This window comes from Mirounga angustirostris, unplaced genomic scaffold (assembly GCF_029215605.1).
Source record: "Mirounga angustirostris isolate CCGP_5_RB_7025 unplaced genomic scaffold, mMirAng1.0.hap1 SCAF_3, whole genome shotgun sequence".
In the NCBI taxonomy this organism is placed as follows: domain Eukaryota; kingdom Metazoa; phylum Chordata; class Mammalia; order Carnivora; family Phocidae; genus Mirounga; species Mirounga angustirostris.
Window position 1 is genome coordinate 102934893 of NW_026991711.1, and position 15210 is coordinate 102950102.

The following is a 15210-nucleotide window of genomic DNA, read 5'->3' on the forward strand; positions in this document are numbered from 1 at the left end:
TTCACTACTCAAGTATATGCAGTGTGGTCTATAAATTAGCTCTTTCTCACCACCTAATACAGGCTAATTAGTAATATTCCAGTTATCCCAAAGTCAAGAATTTTTTCTTAAAACTGAATTGTGTTACAACACTACAGGACCACAATCCTATACCTGAGTCCCTGGAGCAAAAGATATGTTTCGGGATTCAGAGGTTTTCGAAAAACACTACATATTATTAAGTAACTTCAGTAGGTTTTGGAGCAACACCCCCATAGTAAAATGCTGCGGCACAGTTTTCAAATATTTACACTAAGTGAGAAAAAGAGTATTAAAATAACCTCTTGCAAGGTCAGACTTTGTTTCCCCTGCTGAGTAAATCTTTTGGTTTTCAAAACTTGGGTCTTTAGGATTGTGAATAAGGATTATAGACATGTGTTGTAAATTATTCATAGAATGAACTATGTTCGATCTCTATTGTTAAAGTATTTTTTCCCCTCCTCTTTTAATTTTTCAGGTCAGCCCTTCATAAACCCAGATGGAAGTCCAGTTGTGTATAATCCTCCTATGACTCAACAACCAGTTAGAACCCAAGTGCCTGGACCTCCACAACCACCTTTGCCACCTCCACCACCTCAACAACAAGCAGCTAATCACATTTTCTCACAGGTGCACATATCCATGATTACATAATGCTAAGTTCATCTGCTTTTGCATATTTGGGACTAAACTCACTAATTATAATTGGGTAGCCCAAGTATTTCTTAGAACTTTAATATTCTGTACCAGTGACGTCCCATTCCCTGCTTGTAGGAAGAAAGGTTAATTTCACAGGATTTTCAGCTAATAAATATAGAATGTATATTGGAAAGAAGGAAATTTTGTGTGTTATGAGCCTATGTGGTGAGTATGTTCTCCCTATTCTACAACAGCAAGAAATGGAGAAAAGGAATAAAAAAAAAAAAAAACAACTAAGACTATCCCGCTGAGCAAAGTAAGTTCCTCTAAGGTTCAACAGATCAAGAAGATAGAAGAAACTGAGTTGAGTTGCTCAAGTTCTGCAGGTTACCCTCCATCCCACCTACCCTATGAAAGAGAGAGGCAAAAACATTCTGAATTAGAATTCGCAGAAGCACTCTTAGCAGTGTCTTGAATTTGTATAAATGTTTAGAGTTTACACATACACTTTCACCTTTTTCCCCTATAGATGTGTTACTCATCCTTGGGGAACCTGATTATACCAGTGTAAATTCTTTTATTTTATTCTATCTTTTAAAGGTTGTGTAACATCTCAAAGACAGTTTGTACAGTTAGTTACACCTCTTTTTCCCCATAAGACTATCTAAATATTCCACTGGTGAGAACTTGCAGAATACTTTCTGATGATATATGAAAGAAGTATGGTGAGAAACTTGAACTGGAGAAATTTCATTAGTTTTGCTCACAAGTTATATCGTTTGTATTGCAAGGGTGAAGAACATATGAGCAGTTTGATAAGATTATCAAATATTTTGAAAGTTTTGTAGGTAATTGTACCTCTGGCAATTAAAACTCCTAATAGGCAAGGCAGCTTATATAAAGTAGAAGGATTTCTAGGTTTCTGCTGTGCTTCTAAGACAGTACAAATACATGTAGAGGAAGTTGCCTAAACCTGTTTCCAAAGACTCCTGTATCTGCTTCGCAGCCCCATTTAATTACAAACTCTCAGGTACACGTTAGACTACGTAAAACTCCCTCTCTGGCCTTCTGTGCCTTGCCTTCATTCGGTTTGGTCCTAAAGTGTTTTTCCTTCATCGTGCTGTCACGTAATTGTCTTTGTAGTGCTATGTATTTCACCAGGAGCTTTATAGTCCTGATTTTCATTTCATTCAATGGAAATAATGTTTGTCTGGCAGCTTCAAAAAAGTCTAAAGCGTTTATCTGTGGTTATATATTTCAGATTATTATCTCTTAGAAATAGTTTTGTCTGATTCACAGATGAGACAATCCTAAATGAAGGTGTAGACAGCTTACTTTAGAAATAGAGCCTTAATGGACTGTAATTTGAAATCTTGGGATATGTGTCAAACTTCATGGCTGATTTTCCTGGTATTGCCTCAGGTGTTTCAGGTAATTCACCATCAGATACCAGGAGAGAGTATTGACGAACAAATGATACTCAGTAACCATTTTTTGCACTGAGATAATCCATCCATGAAGTTTCAAATAACCAAACAAAATAATACTGTGATTTCCAAAGCCTTCAGATGGGCTACATGTCTTAAAATCAATCACTTCAAGTGGTTGTTGTTTTGCAGCCAGTTGCAATTTAAGTAGGGAAAGGAAGTGCTAAGGCTTTTTCTTTTCTAAGTGGTGTCAGAATTTCACCTTGATCAACCAGTGTTCTCGCCCACATTTGTCTCATTACAACTTGACACTCTGGGAGACGTTAATTCATACCATTGGTGCTCATAGGACTCCCCTTTCTTTTATCCCCCAGCAGTCTAAAGCTTTTGTTTCATCTGACACTTACATAGTAGGTCAAGATGTCTGGAAGAAAGTTATGTCTTAATGGTTGTCTGACTTAATAACAGATCGAATAGCCTGTACTTTGGAAATTCTAGAGCTGCTGTACCTCATTTAAAGGTATGTGGTATGTGCTGCCATCCATTAGGAAGCTTGCTAATTGCTGATCAAGAGGTTAGTGAGGGACCAGTAGCTCTATAGATCTTTCAGCTTTTACCTTTTGTAGTACTTTTACTTTAATTTTAGATTTTTTGTGGGATTCTGATCTAAGACTTTCACTTTTTAGAAACTCTGGCATTGATTTTGTGGTAGAAGTGCAACTCATCATTACACATCTTAGTTGCCAGAACAATTTCTCTGTATTTAGATTATTTCCTGGGCAGTCTTATTCAGTTCATTTATTTTGCATTTGTAAAGTATTCTAGAAAATACTGTCCAGAGGGAGATTCATGAATGTACATTTTAACCAAAAGTAAGAGTTTTCACTGGACAAAATTACCTGGGTTCCTCCGGTGTTTGCTTTACCTGACTGTCTACAGGTCACTTATCTTAGCCTGATTGCCACCTGTAATGTGGATGACCAGAGTCTTTAAGCCGTATGCCTATTACCCCTTAGGAATAAACTAGATAATATAAATGCAAGACTGGGAAACTAAATCAGATGCCAGTGTTAGCCTGCGGATGACCAGCTGTGTACTCCTTAAGGTTTAGAAATGATTAAATCTTTTTTCATTTTTTTATAACACCTGTTTTTGATTGTCCCTGGGAAACATAAAACTTATTTTATTTTCCTGAAATGCAGGAGTATTTCATTACCAAAAAAAATTTCAAGTAACTAATTTTTTAGCTCCTGGCATCTACTCTCTCGATAAAAATTTTTAGTTGCAAGAAAAATGTGTTTATCTTCCTTGTGTAAAAGAGATATGTTTGTGCGTGTGTGTGTGTGTGTGTGTGTGTGTGTGTGTGTGTGTGTGTGGTTCTTTAGGTTGTTATTCTTAATGGTACCCACAGTATATTTTTCTTTAAAAATTGCAAAAAATTCAGGCACTTCGGTCCCCAAAGAGTGTTTAATCATGCCTTATCAAATAGAGAGGGTAATTGGCATACATATTGTGTAAGTTTTTATTGTCTGATAAGGAGTGAAGTTTTCTTTTATTATCTAGTGTCATAATGCTAAACAGAGCAACTCCTCCATCAAACGAGGAAGTAAGAATGAGTGGTTTTGCTTTTACTGACTTAACCTGGGGACTTTGGTTAGATAATAGGATTTGAAATGTCTAAATTACCTGTTTCTGTGAATCTAAGAGAGAAATATTTTTATGAAAAAATTACTGTATATTAAAGCATAGGTATTTTTAAAAAATTTTTACTATGCAGTTTCTTCATTTAGCATCATTTTTGTTGTTTCCTATATCATTGTATAAGATGACTTTATAAATGTAGTTATAAACTATTGCCAAAAAACTGTAACTTTCCATTTTATGCAACTCTTGTAACATTTTATTCTGACATTAACATTGTTTGCCAACCTGTTATTCCTTAGCCTGTTCGTCCTCTGCAGTCCTCTTCACAGCCTGTTCAGTACTCTACAGCCCCTTACCCATCCCCGCTCCTGCCAGTCTCACCCACCCAGCAATATTCCGTGGTACTATATCTCTATTCACCTCCTGCATTGTTTCTGTGGGCTGATGTGTGATGGATGCTCATGAATGTGATTAATGTGATACGAACTTCTGTGATTATTTAAAGTCTTGGACACATATATACTGAAAAGGTGTTTTTGACCTGTATTAGAAATAATTTAATCTCTACTGTATAATATTGGTTATATTTGCATATTACCATGATTATATAAGTCCAAATCTTTTCCTGCCTTTTCATAATGAAATGATTTTCAGGTTGAGTATTCTAGTCCTAAGATAGTTTAGCTACTTTTCTCACTGAGGTCAGTGCTATCTTTGCAATCCTGGAGTGGCAGGTTTCATCTGGGTTTAAGGCTTTCTGTTCTTTCCCCAATACCTGGGTCCATTAGACTACATACCAGTTATTAGGGTGAATTGGACCTTACAGCTACATAAGACATTATGTATATTTCCAAAGAAGATCCCTAGATATTTAATCTGTGACTGTAAAGAAGTGATAACCACCTTCAATCCAAAGTATGCCCTAAATTATACTTCTCAGTAAGAGCTTAGAAGCACCAGTGCCGTGTATTCTCTGTGTAACCTTCTCTAGTTACTAGTGACTTCTCTAATAACCATGTAAAGTACTTCCTGCTTAGTGCCTAACATGAAATCAGTATTCAGTAAGTTGTTACTTTCCTTCCCTTGAAATGAGTCTCAGCCTAATACACTTTTCCCAGTGATGCTGTTATTTTGCCAGACTATATGGCATCACATTTTGACATTACTTTTCAAGTTAAAATGTAAGCTATATCTTAAAGTCACTTGACACTTTTTAGAAGCGTTTTCTTTAATTGGGAGTGTTTTTGTTTTGAGCTGGCGGCAACCTTATTTAACAGCATCTGCTCTGAATGATTTTCAAAAATGACTTCCAGTCTGAAAAAAATAAAATTTTGCCGGCATTGAGAAGATTGAAAGCATCATTAAGAATAGCATAATAGCCTCAAAAATGTTTTGAAAAATGGTGGATAATTGGAATAAGAAAATGACTTTTTTTTTTTTTTGAGATGACTCTGATGGTGGTGTATAGTTAAAATATTTGGCCAGATTACTATGTAATTACAGCTAATAAGTATATTTTGGTACATTTTTCCCTTTTGAAAGTATTCACTGAATTAGGCTCATAGTGCTAGAGTATGTCAGAGCAGCACTGGAAGAGTAAAAAAACCACATATTTTCAGTCATTGAATCAGGTTCCCCTTTTCGATCCCTTGTCTTCTCCGTAGCCATAATGTACTTTGCAAAAACCAGCAGACTGTGGAAATTGCAGACATGTCAACTTTGAACTGACAACTCAATTGCCACAATTTTTTAAGTAACTTTTTCCAAAATTCTCCTCTTAACAAATTGTGATATATATTGTTGCCAATCTGTGTCTCTTTGGGAGCAAGGGGATACCATTTTAACCCCATTTTTATCATTTCAGTGATATTGTCTAGACCAGTCAGAACTGGTCCTTATGCTGTTGAGTCAGAGAAAACATTTGTCAGATGGCATGTAAATCATAACCCTCTCGTGGCTGGACACCATTGCCTGCTCACCAAGTAGCAAAAGCAGTAGGAAACTGTCATTTGGATTAAATTTGTGTTAACATCTGACTTTAAGAAGAGACTGAAAAACACTAGGGAAGAATGGAATTTATGGCCAAATTATTTTTGAGAGATTAGAAGACTGGGGTGGATAGATTTTATATATTTATTTCATTTCTACTAGTATATTCAACAGGTATGCTAAGATATACAGAGGTCATAGAAGCAGAATCTTGCCTTTTAGGAAGAGAGGTAAAGAGTGTAAATTAGTACCATGCCTTGCTAGTTACCTGGTCCTTGAGGTCTCTTCAGAAAATGTTAACTGTATAATATAAATATGTCCAGTTTCACTTCCACATCCTAATGTGCCTTTAATCGTCATTTAAATAAGTGTCTTTTCATTTTCTATTGTGAAATGTTGTTACATCCTACTCTTCTGCATGCTATGCACTCTACTAGATACACTTTATAAATAATTTGTAATGACAGCATTGTAATATTCCTACTTTCCTGCCTTAGAGTTCTAATTTTATTGAAGCTGTTCTATTAAGTCATATCTGTTGTAGATGTATGATATCCATAATGCATACTACTGCAAATCATCTTAAAATATATGAAGTGGGGGTTTTTCAATAAGCTTGGTTGATAAGATTTTGGTAAGTATGTATGGAAGGCTTACTGATTTCTGACTTTTCCCTTTTTTAGCCGGACAACCTTGGGTCTCAGTTTAGCCACATGAGTCTTGCCCGCCAGCCATCTGCAGATGGTTCTGACCCTCATGCCACCATGTTCCAGTCCACTGTTGTTCTTCAGTCCCCACAGCAGTCTGGTTATATCATGACGGCAGCCCCTCCACCACCGCCACCGCCACCGCCGCCACCTCCCCCCCCTCCCCTGCCACCCGGGCAGCCAGTCCCTACTGCTGGCTATTCTGCCTCTGGCCATCCTGTCAGCCAGCCTGTGCTGCAGCAGCAGGGATATATTCAGCAGCCCTCACCACAGGTACGGTGCTTTTTCATCTTTTCTCTCCCGTGGAAACCTCTTCATTTAAGATCAGTTTAACCCTAACTAGAGAGCTTACTTTTAATTTCATGTGGAGAGAATTTGTGACAATGTCTAAACAAAGCTGGTCATCATCTTCCCTTCTCTGGAGATTCTCAAATATATGCTAGACAACCACATGACTGGTAGACACTTCAGTTGGCTGGATGGTTAAAAATATGCGACCTTTGGGTTTCCTCTTGACTGATTTGTTTTAATTGGCTTAAGAGAAACACAATAAGGTAAATACACTGTAAAAATAAAATGATGCATTTCAGGAAGAAGTAGGTTAATTTAGGGAGAATTAATAACATTGTAATACTAATAAAGCTTTATTGTTATTTCTCTACATTTACTTAGATATTCCTTAATTTTTCTCAACAGTATTTTGTAGTTTTCATTATATAAATATTGCATATATTTTATTAAATATATCTCTAAGTATGTAATGTTTTTAAATGCTTCGTGGGGTGCCTGGGTACTCAGTCGGTTAAGCATCTGCCTTTAGCTCAGGTCATGATCTCAGGGTCCTGGGATTGAGCCCTGCATCAGGATCCCTGCTCAGCAAGGAATCTGCTTCTCCCTCTCTCACTCTGACCCTTCTCCCCTCCCCCCCACTTGCACATGCTCTCGCTTTCTCTCAAATAAAGAAAATCCTTAAAAAAAAAAAGCTTAGTATTCTAAAGGAGATTATTTTAAAATTTCATTTTCTATTCATTTGCTCATATGTAGAAATAAGGTTGATTTTTGTATATTGATCTTGTATCCTGTAGACTTTCTAAATTTAATTATTCTAATACTTTTTTCATAGACTGCTTAGGATTTTCCAATACATATGCCTTTTATTCCTTTTTCTTGCCTTATTGAATTACCTATGAGCGCTGATGTTGAATATACACACAACACAACAGGGAGAAGTGAAATCCCTAGAATTCATTTATTAACTTAAAGCCAAATTTTGAAAGTACATATTCTTCCTTGTTTCCAGTCTTAGGAAAAGCATTTGGTCTTTCATCATTAACTATGATATTATCTGTGAGTTTTTTGCCCTCTATCAGGTTGAGAAAATTCTCTTAGTTTGGTGAGAGTCTTTACCATGAATTGAGTATTAAATCTTATGAAATCTCCTTTTCTGCATCTGTTGAGATGATCATGTGATTTTTCCCTTTTATTCTATTTATACAGTGAATTACTGTGACTTTTGAATGTTAAGTTAATCCTTTCATTTTGAGACTACACTCCCACTTAGTCATGATAGAATATCTTTTTATATATTGCTGGATTCATCTTGCTTATATTTTCTTAGGGATTTTTGCATGCATGTTCATAATGGTTATTGGTCTGTAGTTTGTGTGTAATGTCTTTTTCAGGTTGTAGTATCAAGATGGCAGTGATACTGGCTTCAAATGAATGGGATATTGTTGCCTGCTTCATTTCCTAAAGCAGTTGGTGTAGGATTCTTCTTAACATCCTTCTTAAATATTTGCTAGAATTCACTAATGCATCTGGACTTGGAGTTTTTTGTGGTGAAGATTTTAAAATTACAGAGTCAATTTTTTAGTGGATATAGAGCTAATCCAATTTCCTATTCCTTCTTGGATTGAATTTTTTAGTTTTTATCAATTTAATTATCACATTTATTGGCAAAAGGTCAGTCATGATATCCCCTTATTATAATTTTAGTATCTTAAGGATCTCTAATGGTGTGGCGCCTGGGTGGCTCAGTCGTTAAGCGTCTGCCTTCGGCTCAGGTCATGATCTCAGGGTCCTGGGATGGAGCCCCGCATCGGGCTCCCTGCTCAGCGAGAGCCTGCTTCTCCCTCTCCCTCTGCCTGCCGCTCTGCCTGCTTGTGCTGTCTCTCTCTGTCAAATAAATAAATTAAATCTTAAAAAAAAAGAAAAGAATTTGTATTCTATCATTTTAGTGTTTTGTGATTTCTTTTGGTTTTGAGATAAAGTTCACATAACATAAAATTAACCATTTCAAAGTGAGCAATTCAGTGACATTTAGTACATACACAGTGTTTTCCAACAATCACCTCTCTCTAGTTCCAAAACATTTTATTTTTATCACCCCAAAAGAAAACTCTACTCATTAGGCATTTACTACCTATTCGCCCCAGCCCCCAGCCCCTGGCAACCACCAGTCTGCATTCTGTCTCCAAGGATTTGCCTGTTTTGGATACTTCATATTAATGGACTCATGCAATATTGTTACCCTTTGTGTATGGTTTCTTTAGCTTAACATGTTTGATGGTTAATCCACGTTGTAGCATGTATCAGTACCTCATTCCTTCTCCTTCTTTTGTCCGAATAATATACCATTGTATGAATATACCACCATTTGTTCATTCCACCTTTTGCCCATTGTAAACAGTGCTGTTATGAACATGTAGGTACATGTTTTTATTCAGATACCCACTTTCATTTATTTGGGTATATACATAGGAATAAAATTGCTGAATTATATGGTATATCTATGTTTAACTTTTTGAGAAATCGCCAGCCTGTTTTCCACAGTGTCATTTTATATTCCCGTCTGCAATGTATAGAGAGGTTCCTGTTTCTCCACATTTTGACAAAGTAACACTTATTATTTACCTTTTTAAAAGTTGTTATTATTATCTCAGCTATCCTAGTGATGTGAAGTGGGTATTTCATTGTGGTTTTGACTTGTATTTCCCTAATGATTGGTGGTGTTGATCATCTGTTCATGTACTTGTTGGCTGTTGTCTGTCTTCTTTGGAGAAATGTCTCTTTTAAGTCCTTTGCCAATTTTTTCAGGAGATTGTCTTTTTGTTGTTCAGTTGTAAGAGTTCTTTATATATACTATATACTAGACCGTCATCAGGTGTGTGATTTGCAAATATGTTCACCTGTTCTGTTGATTGTCTTTTGACTTTTTGATAATGTGCCTAATGTACAAAAATTTAACTTTGATGAAATCCATTTTATCTCTTTTCATTTTACTGCTCATTGCTTTTCTAGTCATATCTAAGAATCCATTGCCAAATCCAAAGTCATGAAGATTTTATCCTTATGTTCTCTTTTAAGAGTTTTGTGGTCTTTAGCTCCAATAATTAGATCTTTTATCCATTTTGAGTTAATTTTTGCATATGATAATGAGGCATAACCGTCCAACGTCATTCTTTTGCATGTGTGTAGCTATCTGTTCTGGCATCATTTGTTGAAGCATTCTTTTCCCACTGAATGATTTTGGTACCTTTGTCAAATATCAGTTAACCATAAATGTAAGAGTTTATTTCTGCACTCTCAGTTTATGCTATTCTCTCTGTTTCCACTTTTATGCCAGTACTACCCTATTATATTACTATATCTTTCTGGTAAGTTTTAAAATCAGGGATTGTGAGTGTTCCAACTGTTCTTTTTCAAGATTGCTTTGACTATTTGCCTATATGGCTTGCGATTCCATGTAAATTTGATGGTTGGCTTTTCCATTTCTGCAAAAGAGGCCATTAAAATTTTGATAGAGATTGCATTGAATCTGTGGATTGCTTTGGATATTACTACATCTTAATATTAAATCTTCCAGTCTTAATGAACATGGGATGTCTTTCCATTTACTTAGGTCATCTTTAATTTCTTTCATATTTTACTGTTTCTTGCATTTAGTATTCTCTAAGTATTAGTTGAGCCGATGTGGTTGATTCGTGTCTTTCAGATCTTTTATCCAGTTCTACCAATAAGTGATAGTGGATTTGTCTATTTCTCCCTTAAATTCTGCCAGTTTTTTTAATAATATTGAAACCTATATTAAGCGATTTATATTTATCATTTCTACCTGATATATTGACTCCTATCATTATGAAATGTTTTTCTCTCTCTAGTACTGTTTCTTGTCTTAAAACCTATTTTATCTGACTTTAATATAGTGACTTCAGCATTTTTGATGAGCATTTAAGTGGTATGCCTTTTCCATCCTCTAATTTGTGACCTTAATATTTAAAGTCTGTCTTTTGCATATAGTTATATAGTTCATCTTTGCTGTTCTATCTAGTCTCATTGGACTGTCTAGTCCTCTTAGCTTAAATAGATCTATTGACATGGTTAGAGGTAGGTATGCCACATTGCTATTTGTTTTCCATTTGTTCTATCTCTGTTTTATTCCTATATGCCTCCTATCCTACCTTTTGTATTATTTGAACTCCTCTAGTGTTCTAATTTATTTTTTCTTTGGCCTTTTTACTACAGTCCTTTAAATCTCATGTTTGTATAGTTTCTTTAGGGATATGATCTGTATCTTTAGGTTATTACTATCTATTCCAAGTTCATATGAAACTGCAAGTAAAATATAGTAGTCATATTGACAGTATAATTTTATTTACCTTCCATTGTTTGTGCTGTTGTCATATACATTGCATGTGTATACATTATAAATAAAATATATCGTGGTTATGGGAGGCTGGGTGGCTCAGTTGGTTAAGCGACTGCCTTCAGCTCAGGTCATGATCCCGGAGTCCCTGGATCGAGTCCCGCATCGGGCTCCCTGCTCAGTGGGCAGTCTGCTTCTCCCTCTGACCCTCCCCCCTCTCATGTGCTCTCTCTCATTCTCTCTCTCACAAATAAATAAATAAAATCTTTAAAAAAAAAATACATATATATATATATATATATATACACCGTGGTTACGAATTTTGCCTTAAACAATGATGTCTTTTTTTTAATTAAGTGGGAGAACAGTGTATACTCTTATTTATACACATACTGAAAAGTATAATAATAGATTAAGATCTGAAATTAGGACATATCTATTGCTTGCTGATACCTCCAGGAACAATTAAGGGATCACAAATGTATTGCATCTAATGGTTCAAAAACAGAAGAATGTTAACAGTAAATTTAGGAGATTCTTGGCTTATAACTGATCTAGAAATTCTGTATTCAACTGGTTTCCAGATGAAATAGGCACTCTTTAAGATGTCTACAGATGTCTCTTCTTTTAGAAGTAACCCGATTGGAAGACAGAACCTGAAAGAGCTTATGAAGCTAATAAAGTTAATTTACCACAAACTTCTACATCACTGAATTGATTGTTTATTCCTTATTCCAAACTAGGTCAGATTACTTTAAGAGAAATGCACAACTGATATAAATAGCTCTGGAAGGAAATAGAATTAAGCTAGTCTTACTGGGTTTTTCCCCAGCTTTATTAAGATATAATTGACAAATAAGATTTGTATTGGCATTTTAATTTACATTAGAAGTATGAGAAAAAGAATGAAACCAGCGCAACTGTGTATTAGTGTGAGAATAGATAGATAGGCTGATTTATACAATGACTGCAGTTCAGCATTCAGATTGAATGAGCATGAGTGTACATGTTTCAACCAAGATAAGTCTCGAAAAAGAATGTTAATTGCAAAATAAGTTGCATGGAGTTTTATGTAGTAGAGTACCATAAATGTAAATTTTTTAAATCCTCAACAATTTTCTTTACGGAATCATATATACCAACTATAGGATAATGGTTTTTCTGTTGAACATAGGGCAAAAGAATGTTGGAGTGAGCCCTTAGCTATTTTAATAGTGTTTGGTTTTATAAAAGAGGGAGAAAAATCTGAAACAATTATGCCCCAAAACTTTAAACCTATTAAATCTAATTGATGGGCATATTTGTAGGTGTCTTTTGTTACATATACTGCATGCTTGAAATTTTTAAAAAATTTTTCAGTTTAAGCTAAGAAAATTTTTTTTTAGATGGCATTAAAAAAAAGAATTACTCATTACACTCTGTTGTTCCTCAGAGAAGACATTTCTATTGCAAGTGAAATGGACTTTTTTTTCTTTCAATACTTACCCTAGATGCCAGCCTGTTACTGTGCTCCAGGCCACTATCACTCCAGTCAACCTCAGTACCGCCCAGTCCCTTCTGTCCATTACAATTCACATCTAAACCAACCACTGCCACAGCCTGCACAGCAGACAGGTGAGTAATATTTCTGAGGCTATGATCTCTTAGCTACAGATACTGCTTTTTTCATTCTGCTTTATTTCAGTCTTACCATTAAGATATTGCCACACTCTGCCTGTCAGGGGTCTCAGATATGATCCATATGAATATACAAACCACTGAGATTGAAAGAGTGGGCAAATCTTAGCACCTGCCAGAAAATAACTCTTGCCAGGTTTATATGGTAAAGTGTTTAGAGAAGACTGTACCAGGTCAAGCATAGTGGTGAGCAGCTGCATGTTGCTCCCTGCCATTGTAGTAAAGCCTCCTTTGGGGACCAATAATCCACCTCTGTTAACAACAAAAGAGAGACGAGGCAAGCTACGATGTCTCCTGAACAGCTAACTAGAAGCAAGGACCCAAGTGACCCAACTTTGAGAATTTAGCCTGGTGAAGATGTTTTGATGTCTTGGTCTCAGTATGCTTTTAAAAGGAATGATGTCCTTAAATATCTTTTTTGTGTTTTGTTTTTCGGTTTGCTGGTTGTATAGTGAAAGGTATTTTTAAACCAAATGCAATCTAATACTAGGCATATCTCATATGTTAAAACTCAAAAGATTCTTTTCCTTTTGCCCCTCTTAAATTTTCTTTAAGCTTTCAGTGAAAACTGCTGTGACCTCAGTGGAAAAAACGATCTTGACTGAATTCATTTCTTTCTGTGCTTCCCACCTAGATTTGTATTTCTGCCCTAGATGTGTAGTAAGGTACTTTTCAGCCTTCCATACCTCTAGCGGTTGAAGCGGAATGTTTATTGGTATCTTTGAGGCCTTTTTAGCTGGTTGTCACTGTTGGAGGCTCTCACACTATATCAGCATGACTCACTGAGGCCACAAAACCCTCCACTTAGGCAGTTTCTTGCTCTTGATATTATGTGCAAGTCTTAAGGGGAGCCACAGTTTTAGGAGAAAGATGCCTGCACCAGGCAATCTGAAGAGAAGTATTCTTGCTTCTCCCCACTTGAGCAGTCTTCGGTGATCATTGTGACTCACCAACTTCCTTAACCAGAGAGGATTCTTACTTATCACCCGTGTAGGGGAACTTTCAGGTTCTTAATCCATTGTTCCTAGGAGTCATCTTACACTTAGTATAAGGTCTTCCCTTTTTTGTGGCAAATGTTCTTCCAAAGGATATTGAGTACAAACATTGTTCATTTTAGCCAACTTAGAATTTGTCTTCTGTCTTAGTTGTGACTCCCTTTAGTTCAAGTTTTCGTGAAGTTTGATAATACAGTCCGCTTCAAATTAGTACATGCTCTAATTTTGAAAGTCATCAAAAGTTGTTCTTTATATGAGAATATTCATTGTGACACTGTTCATTCATTAACTTTAAACACATTGTTGTTTTATTCTAATAAAAATTATTTTCTGAGTTTTCCTGGGCCACAGTGACTGATGTTTCATATTGTTTTGTCTTGATTTTTTTTCTTTCAAAATTATAATACAGACTATAGTTAATGTCATGATAACAAAAAAGAAATTTACCTTTACTCTCCCAATTCAAATATCTTCTGTGTGACTTCGTTTAATTGAGGCAAGCAGAGATCCTTTGTCTATATTTGTTTGAGCTTATTAGTTTCATTCTTTTCCATTGCTAAACTTTTATTCCTCTGCATTGTCAAACTGCCTACAGAATGAAAACTTTCAATCACAGGCTGGACCAGTGTGCTTTTACAAATGCATCTCAGCAAAAATATTCCCACATAATGGAAAACAACTGAATATGCCACTCCTCCCAGTTGAAGGCCAAAATATCTATGTTATAGGTAGTAGGTGTTTTTATCATCAGTTACTTTAATTGTGGATTTTTTTCTAATGCTAATTATGGTGAGAAGGAAGGAAACGAAAGTAAGTTAGATTGCATCCATATAGAACAGGCACAGAAAAAAGTACATCTGAATAGTTTTTGACATTATGTTTAACTCTTAAAGTCATCACAATATAACTTGTTATATAAAATTTGTCCTTCCAGTTATTTTATGCACTTTGCTCTCAGTTTACAAGCGTAAGTTAGTTGAATATCATTCAGTGTGAAGAAAAAAAAGAGAAATTAGTCCTCAAAGCATCCTTACCTGAAAGGGAAAGGAATGTTATGTCAGTAAGTACAATAGCAAATTCCTCTTTAAAGAAAAGTTCATAGTGCCAGTGGCAAGTATTGTGTTGGTAATTTTAACCTTTTAATGGAATTAGTAGTATTTTAACTACTAAAAAAGTTATCATCTAAAAATTTGTAGTTAGCTGATGGTTATTTTTTATGTTAAAGCATATAGAAAAGTGTGCATTTATGTTTGTGTATATCCTAATAGAAAAGTAAAATGCAGTGGGAAATGGACAAGGCAGTTTTTTCTGACTTTTTTTTAACAGATTTATAGCAATTTCTCCTTCCATAATTTACGTTTTGATATGTACACATCATACTTTTGTATTTCATTTTTTTATTCTTTTCCTATATTTCCTTATATACATTCCACCATCCCAGTCTGATTAAAATTAGAAATAATTTGTTA

General features: G+C 35.4%; 1 protein-coding gene across 10 annotated transcripts in view; it reads left to right on the forward strand.

The window, feature by feature from the left end:
- Positions 1-15210, forward strand: part of R3HDM1 (R3H domain containing 1) — a 127318-nt gene that overhangs the window by 39186 nt on the left and 72922 nt on the right. For 8 of the 10 annotated variants that reach the window (XM_045868950.3, XM_064586455.1, XM_045868955.3 and 5 more), the window contains 4 exons: positions 497-648; positions 4028-4129; positions 6401-6697; positions 12560-12683. In XM_045868950.3, coding sequence (XP_045724906.1) covers positions 497-648; positions 4028-4129; positions 6401-6697; positions 12560-12683 — 675 coding nt within the window. The remainder of the gene's footprint in view (positions 1-496; positions 649-4027; positions 4130-6400; positions 6698-12559; positions 12684-15210) is intronic. The other 2 variants (XM_045868953.3, XM_045868957.3) reach the window with 1 other exon arrangement.